A 23,411-nucleotide genomic window follows, 5' to 3' on the forward strand; every position below is an offset into this window, starting at 1 on the left:
CGGGAAGCCCGAGTGTATGTGTAGCCTCTGAGGCCGTCCAACTGCCACTTGTGTTTCTCCTGTTGTCACATTCCCAGGATGCCTGCTCTCAACAGCTGCTGCCAGCTCTGCCGGACACTGGTGGGCTTAGCTGCTTGAAAAAAATAAAGATTCATGGTCTTGCTCATGTGATAGGTGTATTATCAGGAACCCATTGTATATGATGAAGGAGTTTAATATAGAGGATAAAGGGTGGGACAATATGCCAGCTGCTTTCTAGACCCATGAATCATGAGAAACAAAGAACAGGATAGCTTTTAATCATTTTGGATTTGAACTTTACAACTTTCTAGATTAAACCACTGATCTCTCTGGGTGTTATTTACTGAGAAATTTGAGCAGAATACAGAAATGACAAATTGACATATGTTTAGCACACATTATTATACTAACCTAAAAATACTACCTAACTGCTGCTGTAGAGCAAAAAGACAGCGTGACCCTGTGTAATAAATACATCTGTGATTACAATTTGAAAAATAAAGTATACTCACTGAGCACTTTATAGGGGACACACACTTTGAATTCGACTGAAAACGTTCCTCTGGGATTCTGGTCCACGTTGATAATACATGAGCTTCGAAGTAGCCGTTCAGGTTAGGATCACGATTGAGTGGTATCTGTTATTTGGTATTTTTTTTAAAGAAAACATACCCCACAGAATTACAGCACCATCCCGGTTGGATCCATGGTGCTGTGGTGGTGTTGTTGGCCCTACCACCTGCAACCTCAGCATGAAATTGAGATTCATTGCACCACGCTCCAGTCTTCAAACTGTCCTGCAGACTTCTGTTCTTGGCTCTGACGGGAGAGGAACCTGGCGTGGCCCAGTGATGTTGTTGCCCATCAAGGTTGGACATGCCGTGCATTCTTAGATGCTTTTCTCCTCGCTGCAGTTGTAAAGACTGGTTATCTATAGCCTTTCTGTCAGCTCCAACAAGTTCTCGGCAGTCTCCTCTGACCTCACTCATCAACAGCTCCACAGAACTGCCACTGGCTGGGTGTGTGTGTGTTTTTTTATTTATTTATTTATTTTTATACCAGTCTGAGTAAACTCTAGAGACAGCTTTGTGTGGGATCACCAGTCACTGAGAGCACATTTGTGTGTAACCCTTAACCGAAGCCTCTCCCTACTGCCACATTACTGACAATTACATTAATAAGTGGGTGTACAAGTGTTTTTTTTATGAGTGAGTTAAGTGAGTTTATGCTTATTTAAGAGAATAATCAGAATGAATACTAAAATATATTAATGTTTGAGTTTGTATCAAAAATAGAGAAGAATAACAAAAAGAAAAAGTAGCTCATTGGTGCTGGGCTTGATCGACTCTTATTAGGACAAAAACAATCAAGTAGAATCATTTCTTCTTGCTAATTGTTCAAACAGCATACTGTTAACATAAGCTGATCATTAATACTCAATAGTATGAAAGTGGGATATGGCACCATGTTTCCACAACAGGCTGACCCTCTTTATCTCCACAGACCAAGTGCAGGTCTCGGTTTGTGTCCTGTGTCTTAATCTACGGTTGGTAAAACAGAAAGAACCAGCGGCAGCTTGAGTAGAAAATCTAAAGCCCTCTAAATCTCTTAAGTGCAATAGGAAACAACTTGGACAAGTTGTATTTGAAGTTCCCGACATGCTATCTTGAAATCTCTTATCGAGTGTTGGTAGAAAAAAAAAAAAAAACGGCCTTGTTAGCGCTTCGTTTTCTACATGCGCAGGACACAAGACACGAGAAATTGGTATGGAAAGGGACGCTTTTTTCTGCCAGACCCTAATACGTGTGCGTAGGGGAAAAAAATCCCATTCCGAAAACATGGGCAGTGGGTCCAGGAGTGGTGGTACTTGAGGGGATTTGACGTCACGCAAAGCCAGGGGATAAAACAGCCTTTGATGTCATGCTAGTCAAGCAAAGAGCCCCTAGCCTGGAACAAGTCCAAAAAGTCTAGTCTCTGTGTGTATATGTAATTACGAGTGGTCAAGGGAGGATGACTCAAGCCAGAATACTTCACCCTGAACCTAATCATGCAAACACACACACACCCTCTTAATGGCCTAAATTGCTCATTCCGCTGAGGTTTGCTGCCGAAACGGACAAAAAGACAACAGAGGGGCAGCTGTCTCCCATAGCATATGCTGACCACTTGTATGACAGACTGGCTTACTTCTCTGTGTAAATGGAGACAGGCTTACCACTGTAGCTCATCTCAGCCGCCCATCAGTAGCTCTAAGAAGATTCAGTCGCAGCCGAGGCTGCCAAACATGCTGGTAAGTCTGAATGAGGCCTATTCAGTGTGCCAGTGAGGGAGGTGTAAGGGTTTAATGCGTGCCTGTGTGTGTGTGTGTATACCTGCAAATTCGTGAGTATAATGGCTCTGTCTGTCTTTTTGTCAGTGTACAGTACTGATAATATCCCGATTTGCACTGAGCTCAAAGCGGCGCATTGCTTCTGCCGTGTGTGCGCCCACTGTGCTGAATCAGGCTGTGTGTTCTCGATGGTAGTCCGCACGAACCGCACGGCTTCACGGATCAGCGGTTAAATGGCACCAGGCGTCAAGACTTAGTATTCCTATGTCTGGAGAAGCTGAAATCAGAAGTAATAGACTTGTTTTATTTCCCCTCCGTCAGCCCGTGGAAGGTTTCTGAAGGAGCAGTGGGGTTAGCGGTGCGGCGAGGTGGCGGGTCTGTGTGTTCCCTCTTCGTGTGAGAGTGCATTTCAACATGGGATTCTTCTGTGCGTTCAGTCCACTGCTGTTCTTTCCGTTTTGTTCAGTGAGACTTTGTGGCCTTGTGCTCGGTCGCTGACGCATTCATCCGGTGTTCATATCTAAACATGCTTAAGGGGAATCATCAGCCCTCGTGTAGGTATGTTATAGCTATTGATGGAAATGCTTGCACACTTACTCTTAACCACAAATTTATCTCAGCAGAATAATAGGGGATGCACAGAGGCATCCGGTGGCGTACTGGTTGTGTGTATACCACATTAACCACACCACCCTGGAGGCCCTCTGTTACACGTCATATCAGACTCTCTCTGCTGTTGTTTCCCCTCTTGACACACTGTCAACTTAATGATGATTTGGAGTCAATGTGCAGGAGTTATTCTTTTAATAAGAGTTGTTTTACTTGCACCAACCACTCTCCTTGTTTTGATGTAGTACAGTAAGGAGTCAAATCTAAGCTGAGAACCAATAACTAACTAAATACCAAAAGGTTTTAGTTGCTGATATGCTTGGTTTACATGTAACACAGTATGAGGCTTTACGTACTCCTTTTAATGTGTGGATTTTTCTCGTGGGATATTGCCTACGTCAGGATATTTACCATGTCACGACAGCTATTTTAACTGTCTGTCTTCATTTCTGTGCCGATGTTTCTGACTCGAGGGCGTGACCATGCGTTCGAGCATGTCTGCCAGTCTGTCTGTGTCGGTCTCATTACCACTCCCCAATCTGTCCCCACAAGGTCCCCAAGGGTTGCGTTCTAGAGACGCCCATCAGAGCAAAGCAGCGGAAGAGGAACCCCCCGGTGTAAACACAAACTGCTTTGAATCGGCTCAGAAAGACAACAATAAGCAGCTAAGGACTTCTTAAGGCTTCACAGGAAGGCCCCTCAGCTCCTGGAATATTCCATTTTATTTGTACTGGAATTCACTGCAGACAGTACACACAGTCCTAGAGTTTGTTTTGGGTTCGTTTTGTCCACTTCAGATTAAATTCAGGAATGAGTGTGAGAGAGATGGGTGTAAAAAGGTTTATGGGCTAGATCTGACCCGAGGCCGTCGCTGACAGAAGTAATGCAGCCAGCTGAAACGCTCAGGATGCCACACCTTAAAGTCTGGATCAAGATCAAGACAGATAAATCTATAAATTGTAAAGAGAAATAAACAAGCTGTTAGAGATGGTTTTACAAATGAAAACTCACTCCATTTGGGTTTTATTAACTTTATTTAATTATGGTTCTCCTCATAGCAAGTTTCCTACAACGGTAATCCTGATATGACACTGATGTTTTACAGTGTTACTGATACTTGTCAAAGCATCTGGACCCTGACACAGAGTCCGGCTTTATTTCCTGATATTGCTTGTCAGTAATCACTCTTTTCATTTGTTGATGTGAACTTCCTCGCTGCGCTGTCACTGCTGTATTTTTAGACATCAAATAGGTTTTGTATTTAAAGCAAACACCCTTGTTAGGTTGGCATTTTCCAGTGGAATGAAGGCAGGAGTCTCTTAAGGCCATGGCAAAACAAGCCCTGCAGAAGTTAAAGGTGGCGACTGGGTGGTGCGATTTCTGGGAGGCTGTGAGCAAACACCAACTAATGCCAGCCTTCTGGTATGTTTAGTCCCACTGCCAGCCTCCTACGTACTGCGCCAGCGTACCTGTCGGCGTTTGTTGCTCCTGAGCTACAGTCTGAGCTGAGACTGTAGTTATGCTACAGCTCCAGGTAGAAGCTCTATCTTCTCCTGTTTCTGTGCCCAGGAGAGGCGGCAGGAAAGGCGAGAGGACTGGGGAGAAGCGCCGGGAGGAGGAAGAGGGACAGACTGAGACCAGCTGCTGGCTCATTTACACACCCGAGTCTCCCTCCCTTCTTTTTTCTCTTTGGCTTCCTGCATATTTGTGAACATGTGTGCTGCAGGACTTAATGTGCATGAGAGTACACACTGTCGCACATGTGCATGCACTCAGACACTCACTACCGTAGCTCACCATTTTTCTGTGTTGTCCCTCTCTCTGACAGGCCAGCAAAGACCCGCTGTTTCTGACGGGGATGACCTTCCCCTCAGAGCATCCTGCTAGCCCAGAGACACTAGTCAAGCTTACTGTGTATGATGCAAAGGACAAGAGCCAGGAATCAGTGAGTAAACAGCTGTTGTTTTCCTCTGCCTTTTTTTCTGTATATGCATAGAAAAGAAATCCAATAAGTGAGAAAAGGAAAGATAATGATGGCTCTGTTTTCAAAGCCAGCTGTGAAGCAGTCCTCCTCCAAGTGTTGGTTGTGCAGTATTGATCTTTAACTTTGAAGAAGAGGAACATGAAAAGCCGTGAGAAATCTGCTTGATCTGCTGTTTAAAAAGTATCTTAAAGATCGGGAGGTGTGAAGAGCTGCGTGCCGATATATAACGGCGAAATTATGGTGCTACCTGAGTAATCGTTTATTTGAGTCACTCAGACCTTTGAGGGAAAAGTTGAATGCAGCCTTTAGTGAGCATCTCAACATGGCAGCAGATCCCCTGGAAAAAAAACTAGCCGACACATCAGTGGGAATGGGAAAGAAAGCCAGACATAGAATCCTGAATGGGCCGAGGCCTCTGATATAGACATTTAAAACAGACTTTATAACAGGCTCTTCAGTGTGGGTGCATGCTTGATCTTAATCAAGCACCACACTCAACGCTGGGTGCCAAGATTTTAATTTGGCATAACTTATAATGAAAGATTCATAAGCTTTATGAGTTAGAACTCCATTATAGAAGAGGTTAGTATTTGCAAATTTTATTCACATTAAAGCCTCTGGTTTTGCACTGACACAGAGCCGGCAGTAGCACAAGCACAGTTGTAGAGTGCTTTTTTGTTTTACGTAGGCTTTTGCTTCCACTTTGGAGCCTGGTTGTAGTATTGTCACTTGAAACAAATCTGCTCGCATCAGTGTGGGTGGAGTGCACAGTGTGCTTCTTGTTTTGGCACAAAACAGTCTCGTGGTTCCACTTCAGGAGCTTCTATTGACAACCTCGGGTAGAATCAACATCCAGCCCTTTTCATGTATGTTTTGTGTTGTCCTCCTTTCACGTCCTCTTGTTTTAGCGCCCATCAAAGTGAAGATTTAACGTGATGTTAATAATAAAAAACGGAGGCTGCTGTTTGACTGATGTGCAATTTACAGTAATGCACGGGTCAGACTGGGTGACTGTCTTCAGTCGATGATTTAAGCTTCAGATTCAGACTTTGGAAAAATCGGTAGACATGCATCCGTGTTTTTTTTCTAAAATCCACAACGCTAATCAATTTTTCAAACTATATGTTGTCCAGTGAACCTATTTAGAGGAGGAACACTTTACAGTACATCTTGGCTTGAATTATTCTTTGAGCAAAGATGTCAAAACACTACAGGAGAGCTCTGGTTAGAGAAGCAACTTTGTGTACGTAAGGTCACAGGTTTTCATCCCTAATGGCTGGGGTGTCTTGAGGAAATGCTTCCAAACCACTCCCACTGCTCCATGTACACTCTTCTGTGTGAACCAACAGACGGTTAAATGCAGAAAAGGAAATTCCCCATGAGGGCAAATAAAAGGAAATTAAATTAAAATTTCAAAAAAAATTCCCTTGAATAGTTGAACTATTCTCAGTGCTGTAAATGGGATTATAGAGGATAGAGGGTAAGTAAAGATCTCAATTATTGCTTTAAATGCAGCGGCACTGACATTACTGCAGACATGGAACATACTTAAATGCAACTGCTGGATTTAACCCTTGAATTATTTTAATTACAGTGTTTTATTGTCCTGTAGTTGTAGCCTATCCGCACAGGTTCTGTCCTAAAATAACGTTGCATGTATTGTTGTGTGCGCGGGAATCTCTACCTTTACACACTTTGGAAATGCGCTACAGTATCTCATCTGTCAAAACTTTTGCTCTTACTCATATAGTACTTTGCAAATATTAGATATTAACACATAAGATTTGTGAACTAGTTTACTCTTTTTTGTCACGTAGCACATCATTTACTTGTATTTTTGTGTTGTGTCTTGAGCTTGTGTGTGTGTTGGTGTAGCCGTTTGTCTCTTTGAATCCACCCAGATGAATTGTGCTGAAATGGGAACACAATAGCTTATTCTCAGGTGCGTATTGAATATTCATGCTGAACAAGCCCCTATGTGAGCTCAGCCCTGTATAAACTCTCCATTCATTTCCCACCTCCTCCCTAGGAGTGTTCCTTTGTGTTGTTTATTGTGCTGTCACCAGAGGTTTTACTTAACACTAGGCCCAGCATGCTAAACATCCGAATATAAAGAAACTTTACTAACTCTCGTTGAGATGTTGACTCCTTAAATTAAAGCTAATACTTTTAAAAAACACATAGATTTCCAGGTCGGTGCTGTTTAGTGGCACCTTCACATAAAGGCACTGGATAAAATATTGATATTTGAAATTAGAAGTTTGTGCTTTGTGTCTCTTTCGTTTAGGCTGCCCGTCACTCTCTCAGTGTGAGTGATATTCCTCAATAGCGCCCGTCAATCTGTCAAGAGTATCAGCGATACAGAACACAACATTTCACTCAGGCTTGGCTTAAGACTGAATTAGCAGGACAGCTCCTGTTGAGCAGCATATTTTCCTCATCCTCTGCTGCCTTTAAAAAATGACTTTTTTTGATTGATGAGCTGCTTTACAACTTTGAAAGTGTGACTATTTCAAAGTATTTCCTCACTTCAGTTCCCCTGCAATAGATCTTTCCCCCACTTTTTTTTCTTTTTTTTTTTCTCTCCTTGTACCAGTGCTCTTGTGCCGAGGTTGGCTTCAAGTCTTTCGTCTCCGCTTGGCCGGGCACAGCGAGCTTGTCTGGGTCTCATTAGAGAGTCTTTAACTGACACAGTCGTGACCCTGAACATGAGCTGGCACAACGCGTCAGCCCCCAGTTGCTTAAGTGGCAGATCGGGAATCACTCAGTCAAGGCTCAGTCATTTAACGTTGCTCTTTTTTTTCTTTATTGTTTTCTCTATTTTTTTTTTTAGTCAGAGTGAGCATGGGGCCCGGTTTGCTGCGTTTGTGTGTTTTACAAATCACCTGTCAAATGTTTTACATATCACTTTCAGCCTTGAACGCAGACATTGTGCCGTGAGCTGATTCCTTGCGGCAAACGGCAGAATATCACAGAGGATAAAAACTATGTATACAGCATATTTACACACAAAAACAGGCACATTTACCACTTTGTATGAGGCCGTGTCGTCTATTACCATGACTACCATAAGAGTTTTGGAGTGGAAACAAGAGAGGGGTAGAAATTGAAACTGTGAGGGAGATGAAGCTGATGGAGCGGGGTTTATAGATGACTGCTTTAACATTCGTAGAGGACAGGCAAATTTCATAGGAGGATGATTTCCCTCTGCCTTGGGCTTCCCGTTAAGATATTCTAAGATGACACTGGCTGCACACTCATGAATATTTGAGCACGCACACAAGGCTTTGGGGAGCGATAAGTGAGGGAGTGGAGGCGTGAGAGGGACCACGACCGGGTTAGATATCCCTCAGGTGTAAGTGATCCCATCCTCAAGCCTGGTTGTCAGACGATGACAGGCTAGCCTTACTTTGTCAGTGATGTCGCACCTGCACCTCTGCTTTTGAATGGCACCCAGAGGCGTAAGATTCTCTCGCATTGTGGTCACCGAATCAAGAATTGCTCCTTGTGTCTGGAGAAAAAAAAAAAAAGAGATGCACAGATCACTTCATTTAAAGCAGCTTTTTCATCGACTAAGCTAAATATTGAAGCACAGTCACTTTGAGATCATTCAGAGAGTAACTAATGTGCTGCAACTTGCATATAACATTGTTGAAATGAGAGAGGAAACCATCCATAGCTCTCTTGAACAAAATTATAATTGCAACACATGGTAGCGAGCACTTCTTTTTTCTTTTTTCTTTTTTCAGTTTCAAGTACCGATACTGGAGATCTGAGTGTAACATAGAATCTCAGAGGCCAATTATTATTGGTTCATCAAATTCTGGATAAGGTTGATGTGAATGAGGATAAATATCCTTACGTTAAAAGCACATTATTTGTGCTTGCTGGGTGCATCACATTTGTGCTCACTTACCTCTGTGAAGAGGCTCAAAGACAGACTGCTAATGACAGGCCCGTGGTCTGTTGTCAATGCAGACCTATTACTGAGTGTTCTTGTGGTATAAAGGGATAGGACAGCTGCCTCTGGAACAGCTCTTCTCTCTAATCACAGCCTCGTTTATCCCGCCTTTGCTCTCTGCAATCGGGAATGAATGTGTAATGCAGTTTTCAGTTTGCATTCCTGTAACTGACCATGGTGAGGAATTTTGATTGGTTTCTGTGATGTGCACCACGGTGTGACAAACAAAAGACCTCATTTGAGTTAAACAGGAAAATGGAGCATGTCTGGCCATTTCCATAAAGCAGCCATAAAATGTATTCAATCAAATAAAATACAAGCAGAGGGTTTTTTACTGTGCTGCTATAATGGTCATTTCTTCCTCTGGCCGCCGCAAGGAGCCTGATGAACACACACACACACACACACACACACACACACACACACACACACACACAAACATCTGCGCTAAAAGCATGGAGCAAGATATCTTTGATTCAGAGGGCAAATGGAGCAAGAACCGATCAAAGCTCCATCTCAAACTGCTGTTCTGTTTGTCACACACACACAAGGACACACACAGACAATTGGATCTTGGATGTTTGAGAGGACTCCCAGAGCATGTGCAGGAGGGGTTGGGTTCCTTCCACTGGGTCCCCTGCTTGAACTTTTAATGCAAGATCTTTTTTTTTTGTTGCAATCATATTACATCATTCTCAGTTTGTGTTCTGTATCATGTCCTCAATACGGGAACACCCGTGTCGCTTCTCAAACACACATTTCATATGCAGAGTAGAAAGTAATCCAGCACTTATGTAACGGAAATCGAGTTAAATGTCTCTCTCTATATATATTCATACTTTATATAGTTTTATTTTACCTTTCCTGAATGCTAATCATGTCTCATCTTGCACGTGGCCAACCAAAAACCTACCAAACTGATACAGGTCAGCGCAGTACTCGCAATAAATCGTCACAGTCTTGTTGCTATATGCACGTTGTGTTGTTTATGCGCGTGTGAAACGACACATGCTCTGAATGCTTTCTCGTTGTCACGCTCTGGTCCTGCCTGTAAAACGGTCTGATCCATGTATGGCCCCAAAAAGGAAAATTATTCTCGAATATCAAAAGAAAACGCTGCTCTGAATTCAACCCGTAACTTGGCTGCGGGGCCGTCACGTTACGCCAATGAGCGACGATAAGTCAGAGACACGCTTTTTTTTTTATCATTGTGTCTGAGGTAACACACATCATCGACTACCACCAGGGGGTCAAACTATGTTCTACCACTGAACATATGCACTTTTCATATTGTTTTTACATTCTGATGTCTGTATTAAAGGGTTGAGACACTTTAGATTCATTAATTGCGGCATAATGTGGAATAACAACTGAAACCTATGACAATAGAATAATAATCATAAATAGCTACAGCTTTTTTTTCTGTCCATTTTGCAAATGCAGGATATTGTGCCACTCAGAGAAAAACAACTTAACCATAAAAATATAATAAGACAGTGTGTACACGCCACTCAATAGAGAAACACTTCAGGCGGCACTTGTTAGCAATTTCTTCAGCTGGAGAAAGCAGCTGCAGTTAAAATATACATCATAGTTAAAACACTGGATTCATTTAGCCTCAACATATAATGTGAATGAGTTGTGATCAGATATCCAACAATGATTCACCAGCTTAAATACTATCTGTTTTTTTGTCAGTTCTTAAATTTAGTCCAGTCCCTCTGAATTTGATATGCAGTAAGTTATGTATTTGTTACTATAAGTGGGCCATGATTATAAAACACAGCATAAATACACTATATTGCCATAAGTATTCACTCGCCCATCCAAATTAATGAATTCAGGTGTTCCAATCACTTCCATGGACACAAGTGTTTAAAATCAAGCACCTAGGCATGCAGACTGCTTCTACAAACATTTTTGAAAGAATGGGTCGCTCTCAGGAGCTCAGTGAATTCCAGCGTGGTACTGTAATGGGATGCCACCTGTGCAACAAGTCCAGTCGTGAATAGTCCTCGCTACTGAATATTCCACAGTCAACTGTCAGTGGTATTATAACAAAGTGGAAGTGATTGCGAACAACAGCAGCTCAGGCATGAAGTGGCAGGCCACGTAAAATGACAGAGCGGGGTCAGTGGATGCTGAGGCGCATAGTGCGCAGAGGTCACCAAATTTCTGCAGAGTCAATTGCTACAGACCTCCAGACTTCATGTGGCCTTCAGATTTGCTCAAGAACGGTGCGTAGAGAGTTTCATGGAATGGGTTTCCATGGCCGAGCAGCTGCATCCAAGCCATACATCACCAAGTGCAATGCAAAGCATCGGATGCAATGGTGTAAAGCATGCAACAACCGGACTCTAGAGCAGTGGAGACACGTTCTCTGGAGTGACGAATCACGCTTCTCCATCTGACAATCTGATGGACGAATCTGGGTTTGGTGGTTGCCAGGAGAACGGTACTTGTCTGACTGCATTGTGCCAAGTGTGAAGTTTGGTGGTGTGGGGATGTTTTTCAAGAGCTGGGCTTGGCCCCTTAGTTCCAGTGAAAGGAACTCATAATGCTTCAGCATACCAAGAGATTTTGGACAATTCCATGCTCCCAACTTTGTGGGAACAGTTTGGGGATGGCCCCTTCCTGTTCCAACATGACTGAGCACCACTGCACTAAGCAATGTCCATAAAGACATGGATGAGCGAGTTTGGTGCAGATGAACTTCACTGTCCTGCACACAGTCCTGACCTCAACCTGATAGAACACCTTTGGGATGAATCAGAGCGAAGACTGCGAGCCAGGCCTTCTCGTCCAACATCAGTGTCTGACCTCACAAATGTGTTTCTGGAAGAATGGTCAAAACTTCCCATAAACAAACTCCTAAACCTTGTGGAAAGCCTTCCCAAAAGAGCTGAAACTGTTATAGCTGCAAAGGGCGGGCCGACGTCATATTACACCCTATGGATTAAGAATCGGATGTCACTTCAGTTCATATACGTGTAAAGGCAGATGAGCGTATACTTTTGACCATATAGCGCATGTAGGGTAAAATATTCGCTGATGTGCTACACACATGATACTCTTCCCCAGTCCTCAGCAGTTGTGTTAGGACAAGTATGACAAATGTGTGAACAAATTTGCTTGAGAAGGAAAAGTTATTTTATTATGTCGGCGGTTTTTATTTTATTGTCTTCCGTTACCTAACTGCAAGTGGAGCTGTTTTCACAACTCGCTTTAACGCGTTGATTTGTGAGCGAACAGTTTGTCATAGCTCCAAGATCATGAATTATCATGAATTACTCGCCAAAGATAAAACTCAATGTGCTGTTTAACCGTCACTCAGCGTTAGCCCCGAGCGTGCGCCTCATATTTTCATTGTGTGTTTTAAATTGTGAATTGAATTCCAAAATTTAATCCAGTTTGGGCCTTGGGGGCAACTGCTGAGCTGAAAACAAAAGTTTAGATTTGAGTGTGTTTTTGGCAAACAGTCTAGATGCCAAATTTACCAGAAGACACCATTAGCATAATTCCATGTTTTTTCCAAGTAGTTATTTTTTTTGTTATTGTTTCAAAATCCAATATGCATTTAAATGATAAAACAAAACTCTTGCACAGATATAAATTGCTACCTCTCAGTGACTCAACACCATATAATCCCAAAAAAACTGTGTTATTCTGCTGTCTACCTGATTTGAGGATTTTCTGAGTGGCAGATATTAGCCTCGTCTCAGGAGGCAGTTTGAACAGCCACTGTTCCACGGTGAATTGTCACTCCAATTATGAACTGCTGAAGTATGGAGAATCCCAGCCTCGGTTAATCCTGCCCTGTCAATAATCATGATGTGTAAAAGACGGGGACTTGACATGTTTTTGGCATAGCCACTTGCTTTTAGCTGGATGAGTGTCAATGTGGTGGGAATTTTCTGTAAGTGCAAGTGTTTACTGCCAGAGAAAGAGAGGCGGGAGGGGGAGAACTGGAAGCAGACAGGGAAACGGGGCAGAGGGAGCTAGAGGACACACACACATATATATCTACACACACACACACACATGGAAACACACTTTTACAAGAACCAATCTCAGAGATATCCAAGAAAGGTCTTGGTAGTGATTGGGTGGACAGCTTGGCAGTGATAACCTACCAGAGTAACAGTCCTCAGATAAGGACTGTCTCTTGTTTGATGGCCACTTTGCTTCCCTCGCCATCATTGTGGCAATGTCAGCCAATGTCACAAGTGCTGAAAAGTACCTCTGCTCAATACAGCAATACTAAAATTAGCCAAACTACAGACTCTTTCTTGTTCACCTGCAGGCCAGCAGCCTTGCTGTTCACAAAAGAGAGAATCCCTACTGTTGCCTGAACATTTCTCAATGTGTTTCCCTCTATTGTATAGCCAGGTGTACTTCTGTAAAGGTTGGCTGCCATGCCAATTAGTCCAGTGCCAATGCAGCATATTAAAATGCCACAGCGCAAATTAATGTACAACAGTTAGTCCTTCATTATTAAATTGGGTATGTAAATGTTTGTTTTTCTGCACAGTTAGTATAGACACGATCAGCCATAACATTATCCTAATATTGTGTAGGTCTCCCTTGTGCCTCCAAAACAGTTGTGACTCATCAGAGAATGGACATCGGTCTTCTGAGGGTGTCCTGTGGTGTCTGGCAACAGAATGTTGTTGGTGGGGACCTTTGGGTCAAGGGGAGGGGCCTCTGTGGATCAGGCTTGTTCCAGTGCATCCCACAGATACTTGATCAATTTGGGATCTAGTGAATCTGGAGGCCAGGTCAACACCTTGTGCTGTTTTTAATGTTTTTCGAATTGTTCCTGAACCGTTTTTGTGTGTGTGTGTGCCTGTGTCAGGCTGCGTCCTGCTGGGGATGGCTTCTGCCATCAAGGAGTGTCATTGCTATGGGGTGGGGGTGCCTGGTCTGGTCTAGGTGGGTGGTACATGTCTAAGTAACATCCACATGAATGCCAGGTCCAAATGATTCCCAGCAGAACATTGTGTTGTTACAAGATGATTAATGTCATTGACTAATCCTGTCAGTGGTTTTAATGTTGTGGCTGATCGGTGTATAATGTAACATTCTTCTTGTGGCATTATTCTTTGCATCATCTGTTTATAAAATTGTTATTCTGTAAAAGACAGATAATCATTTTAACCATTTATTGAGCTGTTTTTTTTTTTTAAAAACAATGTCCTGTTTACACTTTAACAACTGGAAGCTGCCCAGAACAACCTTAATAAATGGACTGCTCTTTTCTATTGACAAAGCAGCTTTCGCTTGGCCCCTGATGGCTTGTATTTATAAAAAAAAAAGAAAAAAGAAAAGCCCTATCATTTTGTCAGCTGGGTGCAGCTTGGGCTTCACAGTCCTCCTCATGTTGGTCGAACCACCAACCCTGTGATTAATGGACTAACCTGCTCTACGTCATGCACCGCATGACCACTGGTGCAGTTGGAGTTAACAGACTTTCCCAAGAGCACCGCAGCGGTGAAAATAAGAGAAGAGAGAAGCGCTGCTCTTTAAATGTCCTGCGGATTTATGTGATCGGGTTCAAACCAGTGACCTTCGTTAGCTGAGACTAAAGCAGCTAAATTTGCAGAGCAGCTGCAGAGGTAGTGTATTAATTCAGCCCCAAATCCCCATAGTTATATGAATAAAATGCAGGAAAACAGACTTGAAGGAAAAAAATATGACCTGTGTTTTATAGTTTTGTGTATTTCACAAGGAAAGCGTGCTGCATTAAATGTTACCTGTGTGCATTGATTAAAATATGAGCCAGTATAACAACAATGCGGTGTGTGGCATGCTACGTTGAGAAAAAGGTTAATTAGAATCTGCCTAATGGTATATTCGCTCGAGGCTTTGAGGAGTGTGATGGTTGAGGATGTGTGACCTTTAATCAATAATTTGTGAAATCTGTGGTGAAAGCTTGGCAGAGGTGAGATTTCATGGGCGAGACCCTCTTTACTTTGACCAAACGGCCTCTTGTAGAGCAGAAAAATGAAGCCAGAAATGCAGTTTCTTGAATGTAAGTCAGTCCTCATAGACGTCCAGCTTTAAAAAAAAAAGCCTGGCACAGACAAATAATGTTTTAGTTTTTTATCTTTTATTTGTTCTCCATAGATAATTTTCCCATTCACTTCAGCTATACATGGGAGGATATTTATATAACTCAGCTGATTAAATTACACACTTATGCATAATTAAGAGCGTCACTGCCGCTCGAAGCCGCTTTGAGTGACAGGTGGAAGTGGGGAGTCAGGCGCTGCCAAGATGGTGACTACAGGGCCCAAGGCTCTCCTCTAAGGTTACATTTTAGTCTCACATACGGGCCATGAATTATGCTCATTTATGTCCAATTAATTTCACATTCCACCCAGTTAGGCAACAAAGAGTGCTTTTGATAGATAGCACATTACACTTGTGTGAGCTTTCAGTTGCCTCTTTAATCTGCCCCATCAGGCATCGGTGTCTTCTGAAATCCTTTTTTATGAATTCTCCGTAATTTAAACGTATCTTTCCTGTGCTCTGGCAGCCTTAATTATGATTCACTTACTTACTGAGCCCTTGAATTTTGTTTTTAATGCTGCTCTTACACCGTCACCAAAGGCCTCTACGTTTTTATGCTCCATTACAAGCGAAAGTTGGAAGATAAAACACCAGGTTGAGAAATGACAGAGGAAACCAGCCTCATACTGTATGATAACTGGTGAGGCTTCCACTTTGGCAGACATTAATGGACGTTTCATTTGCACTGATCAGGCATAACATTATGACCACCTTCCTAATATTGTGTAGGCCTCCCTCATGCCTCCAAAAACAGTTGTGACTCATCAGAGAATGGACATGGGCCTTCTGAGGGTGTCCTGTGGTGTCTGGCAACACAATGTTGTTAGTGGGGGCCTTTGGGTCCTATGGGTTGAGGGGAGGAGTCTCTGTGGATCAGGCTTGTTCCAGTGCATCCCACAGATACTTGATCAGTTTGGGATCTAGTGAATTTGGAGGCCAGGTCAGCACCTTGTGCTGTTTTTTATGTTTTTTTTAGTTGTTCCTAAATTGTTTTTGTGTGTGTACCTGTGTCAGGCTGCATCCTGCTGGGGATGGTTGGGGGTGGGGGTGCCTGGTCTGGTCTAGGTGGGTGGTACATGTCTAAGTAACATCCACATGAAGGTCTAAACATTTCCCAGCAGAACACTGCATTGTCACAAGATGGTCAATATTATTTACTTCTCCTGTCAGCAGTTGTAATGTTGTGGCTGATCGGTGCATATGCTACATTAAAGCACGTTGAAGGTATTGTTTATGGATTGGTAGAGGAGAGCTGCAGGGAGAGTGACTTCTATCTGAGGGGTAAAGTCAATCTTGATCGTGGACACAGTCTGTAAATCAAACTCATCATTGAATAAACCACAGCAGCTTTTAATATTATGGATTCAGATCATATACTTTATGGCAGGCCTCCAAAACCTGAATGGGATAAGATATATAAATGTGGCATAATAATGAATTAAAGCGCTTCCTCACCATGATGTACTGTACAGCTAGGGCAGCATTGAAATCACCACTATCTACCTTCCCTTATTACTAAGAAAATTCGGTTAGCTTTAGAGCTCTTGTAAAAGTGTTGGAGCCTGACAGATGACAATTGAGGCAGAATAAATGGTCCCTGACCCTGGAGAATAGAAAGTTTAAACACACTAAAACACTTTTATTGACAACTGAGCACTCACTCAGCCATGTCAGGTTAACACTACATATGTCTCTCATGGCATCTGAAAAGCCGTATTGACAGGCTGTTAGCGGCGAAACGTGTCACATTGGAGTGACGTGTTAGGAAACATTTCAGACTCCTTCCAAAGCCTGAGCGTCTGAAGTGCTTACTCTCAGTAATGATATCATTTTCGTTGGCTGGCAATACTTCAGACTAACTGCATTTAGGAAGGCGCCGCATAATTTCTTCGTTTTTGACATTCATTTCAGTAAAGCGACTAATTTAGCCAATGAATATTTACAATTGCTGAAGACGAAGTGTTCTCTAGGTTTTGTTGTTGGGATGTATGCAGTCATTCGTGAACATGGTTGCTGGAACAGTGCACGCTCATTAAAACCAACTAAGTCTGAGCAGAGAAGCTAATTACTTATAAAAACTGCTGAGCAGATGTCTGGCGCTGTTGCCACAAGGAGACGCCCTTTCTTTTCATGGCAGCACCACGAGTTAACACAACTACTAAACAGTCTTTGGTTCATACAAAAACATTACAAGGAAGTGTTACTTAATCGTATTGAGAGTGGTGCAGTCCACTGCATTTATAACCATCAGCTGCAACATCAGGGAGGCACGTGATTGGCTCCTAATTCATTGTGCAACATGACAACCTGCAACCCCAAAGATACAGAAAGTCCTGCAGTACATTGAGTGTCTGCGAAATGTACACAACACACAGTTGTGCAGTTTCAGATGAAAGTTGCCATCGCTCTAAACATCGATTTGATCCGTTTACCGCACTTTGTACGTAGTCGAGCCATAAATACAAAATTATTTTCCCTCTGTCGCCGTTTATACGTACTGTAAATTTAAGAACGTGGGGAAGAGACACAGACCACAGCAAAGAGCAAAATTAAAGGAATACATCATTTTGGGAAACGCATTTAGTCGGTGCCTTGCTGAGAGTTAGACGTGAAGATCAATATTGCTCTCATATTGGTCTGTCCAATATGAAGTCATAGCCGGTGGCTTGTTAGCTTAGCTAGACATAAAGAATGGAAATGGGGAGAATGGATGTAGTGTATATCTTTTTTGTTTAGTCTGTACAGAAACACACGGTTTTCTTATGCTTCAAAATAAAGCGTCTCAGCAAGAAGGTGAATGAGCACATTTTCTAAAATGTGAAGCTAAGAGGTAACGATGCTATTGACTTAACTTGCGCTGACACTCCCTTAGCTCTATGTAAGAATTAAATTTATTGTGAAAAGAAGAGAAACCTGGAGAAGAAAGGGAGGAGGAGTTCAAACTGCTTGCATTTTTTTATTTTATTCGCAATATACTATTAGGCTATAAAGCTATATCTCACATTGTCTACGGCATGCAACTCACCGCATGATCTCTCGGCGTGCAGCGAGCATGCATACAAATGGGGCACGGCAAATTGCCTTATCAAGCACCAGGCAACCACTTGATGCTGAAGTGCACCTCTCCAGGAAACCTCCTCTTTGTCATAACCTCTCCCAAACCTTTCCCCGTATAATCCAACTCCAATCTCTGCAAGGTGGGATTTGTCAGGATCAGTTTCGTAATGCATTATTCATTTGAGAATTTAATCAAATATCTCCTTCACCAATCAGCCCAACCCATACCTCCGCTAACCCTCCCCTGCCTCCCTGGCCCTTTTATCACTGATTGTTAGTGTCACCTGCTATAGCAGATTATCAGACAAATAAATTACTGGGTCACAGGTGAATTAGACGCTCGAGTGAATGTAATCTTTTTCTTTTTTCTCTTTTTTTTCCTCAAAGAAAAGTAGCTTATTGTAAGTTAGTGATTTTTTTTCTACTTTTTTTTTTTTTTTTTTAAGAGAGGGAGGGAGAAAGCGAGCTAGGGCGAGAGGAAAGTGCTTGAGAAAATCCCCTCCTGCCTGGCTTCCCGTGGGTTTCTGCAACGTAATGGTTTCCTTTGAGAGAGACGCTGGTGGAAAGTGCTGATGCTTGTTGGCTCTGGCTGTGTGTGTGTGTGTGTGTGTGTGTGTGTGTGAAGGCAGCTATTTTCCATGGCTAACTGAGCCACTGATGAGCTCGTCCAGCCTGTCGAGGGTCTTGTGCTTTGGCCAAGCGGCAATTTCTGTATGTCGGCGTGCTGTACAGTCATATTATGATGGTTCAATTAAAAAAAAAAAAGAAAAAACACTCAATTGTTCTATTTACATAGCTGTTTAACAGCATTTCATGAGTGTACTTCACAACACCCCCCTGCCCCTGCACGTATTACACTGTATCACCTCTTGTGCAGCAGTTTGCCTTTTAACTTTGTTGACTGAGATAATGACAATTTGCTTTCCTCCACCTTCCCTAGCCCAGGAGGGTTGAAGAGTAAATGAGCGTGGGGCAGAATGTGTTTTTTTGTCCCTGCTTTGTTATTTTGCTCTCTTCGCCCAGATGGAATTATATGATAATCCCAAATCCGCCAACAGCGTTTCCCCTCTACACGCCCAAAGAGGGCGGGAAGACATTAAAAATCTCAGCGCCCCCCTCCTTCCCCAGGAAATACAAATACATTTGTTTTGATCTTATCTCGCTCCTTTTTTTTTTAAGAATCGTATATGCTATTCATGAGTGTTCACAGCAGCAACAATAACAAAAAAAAACCTAAACACTTTATGAATCTATTCATCTGCTATCTCAGAGACACCAAGGACAAATTCTACTTTCACATAAGCGGTATATTTAGTTCAAAGGGCTCTTTTGTCTGTGCTGTTCCACATCAACTGGCAAATATGTCATTTAGGAAACTAATATCGCGGTAGTGGGCTGAGAAACAAAAATAGCTTGCTGTGGTTGTGCTTCTCCCACTCTTTCCTGCATCTTGCTGTTCACCGAGCCAAGAGGGTTCAGGTAAACTGAAATTTCAGCTTCTATATGGGCTCTTATACTTATACTCTTATACTCTTATACTTTTTACGTTATCCCACTAGAAAGCAGGGGCCAGGGAAGCTTGTTCTCAAACTCCTACTCCGTGAGAAGAAGTGTTCTGCCAGAGCTTTTAAGTTCCACTTTATGGCTCAACTCTTGCGCCATCAGTGACACACAAACAGACAGAAACTCTGACTTGACACAACAATCAGTTGTTGCTGACTTTCGAGATGAAATATGGATCAAATGCTGTGGAAATAGCCGGGAGTAGCATGCTGCTTTCACACAAGTTAAAACACAGAGAAAATCCTGCACAGCGCAGAGATCACCTACGTACACGCACAAAGGGTTTATGCTTTATTGCGGAGAAGGAGAGTAATATGAAAGCAGTACTAGTCTATTAGAAAAATATTGCAGAAAGAGCTGTCTGCCCATGCTCGGCTTTGACCTCCATCTGCTCCAACTTGAAATATATTACAGCAAAATCCACGCAGTTAGTGTTTGAGTCTTTCACACTGAGGGATAAACGCACCCAGGTACAGACTGTGTGTTGTAGCCTCGGGTTAAAACTCACTGTGTCTCGCCACGTATGTTCAGTGACAATGCACTGTTGGTAGGATTCAACTGTACAGTGAAGCCATTGAGGAGCAGACTCTCTAGATCTTATGGGGCATCAATCTCTGTCTTTCTGCCTGTCTAGGCTGTTAACCACCCCTGGGCTGCACCATTGATCTCTGTAATTGTCTCCCACTCTTCAAAGGGAGCTAAGAGTTGGTTTGATCCGAGCTGTTTACTTTCACAGCCCCTATAGTCCTGCTCTCTGAAGAAGAGAGCTATCAACCACTTCAGGCATGAGCTAGCATATTATAGCACCATTATTGTGTCTATTCATGTGTGTGTCTGCGAGAAGGAAAGCGAGGTACAGTGAGAGAGACCCAGCATAGCCCGTAGCCTCGGGGCGAGCTAGCAGCTTCTTGCTGTTACATAAGGTCAGGGAATTGCAACCTACATTCCCTGTCATCTTTCCAGAGGTATGTGCAGAAATGAATGCACAGAACCCTATGTTGTAGCTCTGCTGTGTGCAAAATGACAGAATACTTCCATGTGTTGTTTTTCTGAGAAATGCCTTCCTGATGTCTGACACTAAAAACTTTAGACTAATGCCAAAACTGAGATAAGAGCAATGATGTGACAAACAGGATGTTGAGTTTAGCAGCATGTTTTGTGGGCGATAAAGAAAAGATAAAGAGTATCATTTCTCTTCTCTGTATGCAACTTCTTTCTTTTGCTGCACTTCTCGGCCTCAGCTAAAACCGCAGGGTCACAGAGGGGGAAGTCCTTAACCACAGCTCCTGACAGCCTGAGCTGATAGCAGCATGCACTAAGCTGCCCGATATCAAACACCGGCATATTGAAAATGTACGATCGTATGGCTCTGCCACATGCTGACGGAGACGAGCTTCAGTTTTGCTGTGCGGCAATTTAAATGTAGTGCTCAAGTCAATATGGGGGGGTTTGAATGAGGAGGTGCAGTCTTTGGACCTGCTACCAAGTCATGTTTACAGACTGTGAGTGAAGGGAGCCTTGATTTTTATCACCTCGTCTACAGTGGGGTTAGCTATTAAAGTTTATGGAGCAAAGCTGAGATCGTGGGAGAAAGGCATTGGCTGGGTGCTTCCAGTGTACCAAGGACAGGCTGCATTTGCCAGAAGTTGAGTCCCTCTTCCTCCTACCTGCAGCTTTTGCCTGTGAATCACATTCTCTGTTTAATGGCACACAAGCACAACCTTATCGTTTTTAGAGTCCGGTCCATAGCACCTGAAGGCTGCGGTCCTAAAACCTGGCCATGCACCAAAGAAAGGACGCCGCCTGAACCCAAAGAAGTGAGCAAGAGCAGGACTAGAGGGAGAGCCAATAGGAGGAGGTTCTTGTTTGGGGGGCAAGCATTGACAAGCAGAAGAATGCTTGTGAGGAGGTATGTGACGGAGAATCACATATCCCCAGGAACCTTAAAGTGAAGACGAGAAGTATTAACTTCTCTGTTGTTGTGCAGCGTTTATTACACAGGGCTCTATAGATCTCTCTGTACTCACAGTGACGAAAGGAGACAGAATTATAAAGGGAGCTCTCCCCCCAGCCCGAGGAAACAACTGTCTCTCAGCTTTCAGTGAGTATTTACCTTTCAGGCCGAAAAAGTTAGCCTCCTTTGAGTGCACACAAAGTCTCTGAATCAGATGCTAATATATCTCCTTTGCTTCTATAGTTTTAGCACGGGAAGTGTCACACTCATTTTTTTTCTTTTCGCGAGGCAGTAGATGCTGCATCCCAGCTCTCGTATTAAACACATTCAATACCCTGAGAATACAAGCACTGGCAGAAAGCTCCATTTATTTTTTGCTCCTCCGGGTCACAGTGTTTGGAGGATGTGTGTTTTTTTCTTGAACTGTCTCTTGTAGCACACACAAATTGTGAAATTATCTGATTGAAAAGAAAATTTCACAGTCCCAGAAAATATCCTGCTGTGGCGTACTGCAGATGTACGATGGTAAAAATAGCACACAAGCGACTGGTAAATCCATTCAGTGGAAAATCTACAGCCTCTTGGAATATGGAGGCTTGGTATTCAGCGTCACACTATCAAAGATGGCATAATGGCCTGGGATAATGTTGATTTTGTTTGTCTTTGTGGCCCATGTATCAGCACAGTCCTCAAACAGCTGGCGAATTGAACTATTAAATGCATTTAGTACTAAGAAAACTATAAGCTTCTTTAATATTAAAATACTTTACCATAATAGACATTCATGTTACCTTTGTTGTTGGTCCTTGTAGTACATTTCATAATATAGTTTAATAATGGATTTTTCCTTAAACCCGTGTTGTCATGGTAATTTTCACTTGTCTGACTCCATAGTTAGATAAGAATTATCACTGAATTATGTGAGCACAGAAATGAAGTCACGGAAAGCTGTGCCAATTAAGAGCCCACTTCCACAATTTTACACTCGGTAATCTTTACTATAGCTGAAAAAGATTAGTTTTGCTTTCTTTTATCAAAGCCAGACCCAGAAGGCATTCGTCTCCCCTGTTTTAGTTTCATGTTTGCACAACAAGAGGCGCTCGTTTTACAGTAGGTGCGCCTGGCGCCTTTGATAGATTTCAAAAGTTGTTCATAAATAGTGCGATTAATAAGGCATGTAATGCAAAAAATAACACTAGAAGAACACATCAAAGTATTTCGTATCTCAGTACAAATCAGTATTATTACACCTCTTGGAGCACACACACACACATACACACACACTGCGCCCTAGGACCAGCATGAGTAACAAGCAGAACCTGGAGCTTGCTTTCCCGACAGGTCAGACTAGGACCATTAACAGCTGATTATATCAACTTTATCACAGAGGACCATTACAGCCGAAATCATGAGCAGAAAACACTGTGTATCATTTTGGCCCCAAGTAAGACAATCCTGACCCCCTTCTGATGACCCACACCTGTTTCTGGGAGACTTTTTGAAGATGTGAATCTCCACTTCTTTTGAATATTTTCTCTTGTAAAGTTGATACACAATATTCATTAACGCATCGGGCCTTCCATAATGTTTTTAGGTTTGACTGACTCAAAAGACACACTATTGGCAGACTTAAAAATGGGTTAGCTAGCAGCATTAAAGGACCAGTGTGTAGGAGTTAAGGGCACCTAGTGGTGAGGTTGCATATTGCAGGCAGCTGAACACCCCTTCCTCTCCATTCCCTTTCCAAGTGCTTATGGTTGCGTCACATAAAATTATCAAAGGTGCTCTGTAGTTGCTGGTGAAACATGGACGAGGACCCACACATTCTGTAGATATGAAGGCGTCATTGTAAGCCAACTAA

At 42.7% G+C, this 23,411-nt stretch overlaps 1 protein-coding gene across 1 annotated transcript in view; it reads left to right on the forward strand.

Annotated features, from left to right (window-relative positions):
* The first annotated feature begins 1,624 nt into the window (after nucleotides 1-1,624).
* The window catches only part of inpp4b (inositol polyphosphate-4-phosphatase type II B), a 124,125-nt gene continuing 102,338 nt past the window's right edge, over nucleotides 1,625-23,411 (forward strand). Inside the window, exons 1-2 of the mRNA XM_084553567.1 lie at nucleotides 1,625-2,311; nucleotides 4,788-4,904. Of these exons, the coding sequence (XP_084409693.1) occupies nucleotides 2,177-2,311; nucleotides 4,788-4,904 (252 nt within the window). The 5' untranslated portion in view covers nucleotides 1,625-2,176. The remainder of the gene's footprint in view (nucleotides 2,312-4,787; nucleotides 4,905-23,411) is intronic.

Source organism: Chelon labrosus (genome assembly GCF_963514085.1).
Source record: "Chelon labrosus genome assembly, chromosome: 2".
NCBI classification, from domain to species: Eukaryota; Metazoa; Chordata; class Actinopteri; order Mugiliformes; family Mugilidae; genus Chelon; species Chelon labrosus.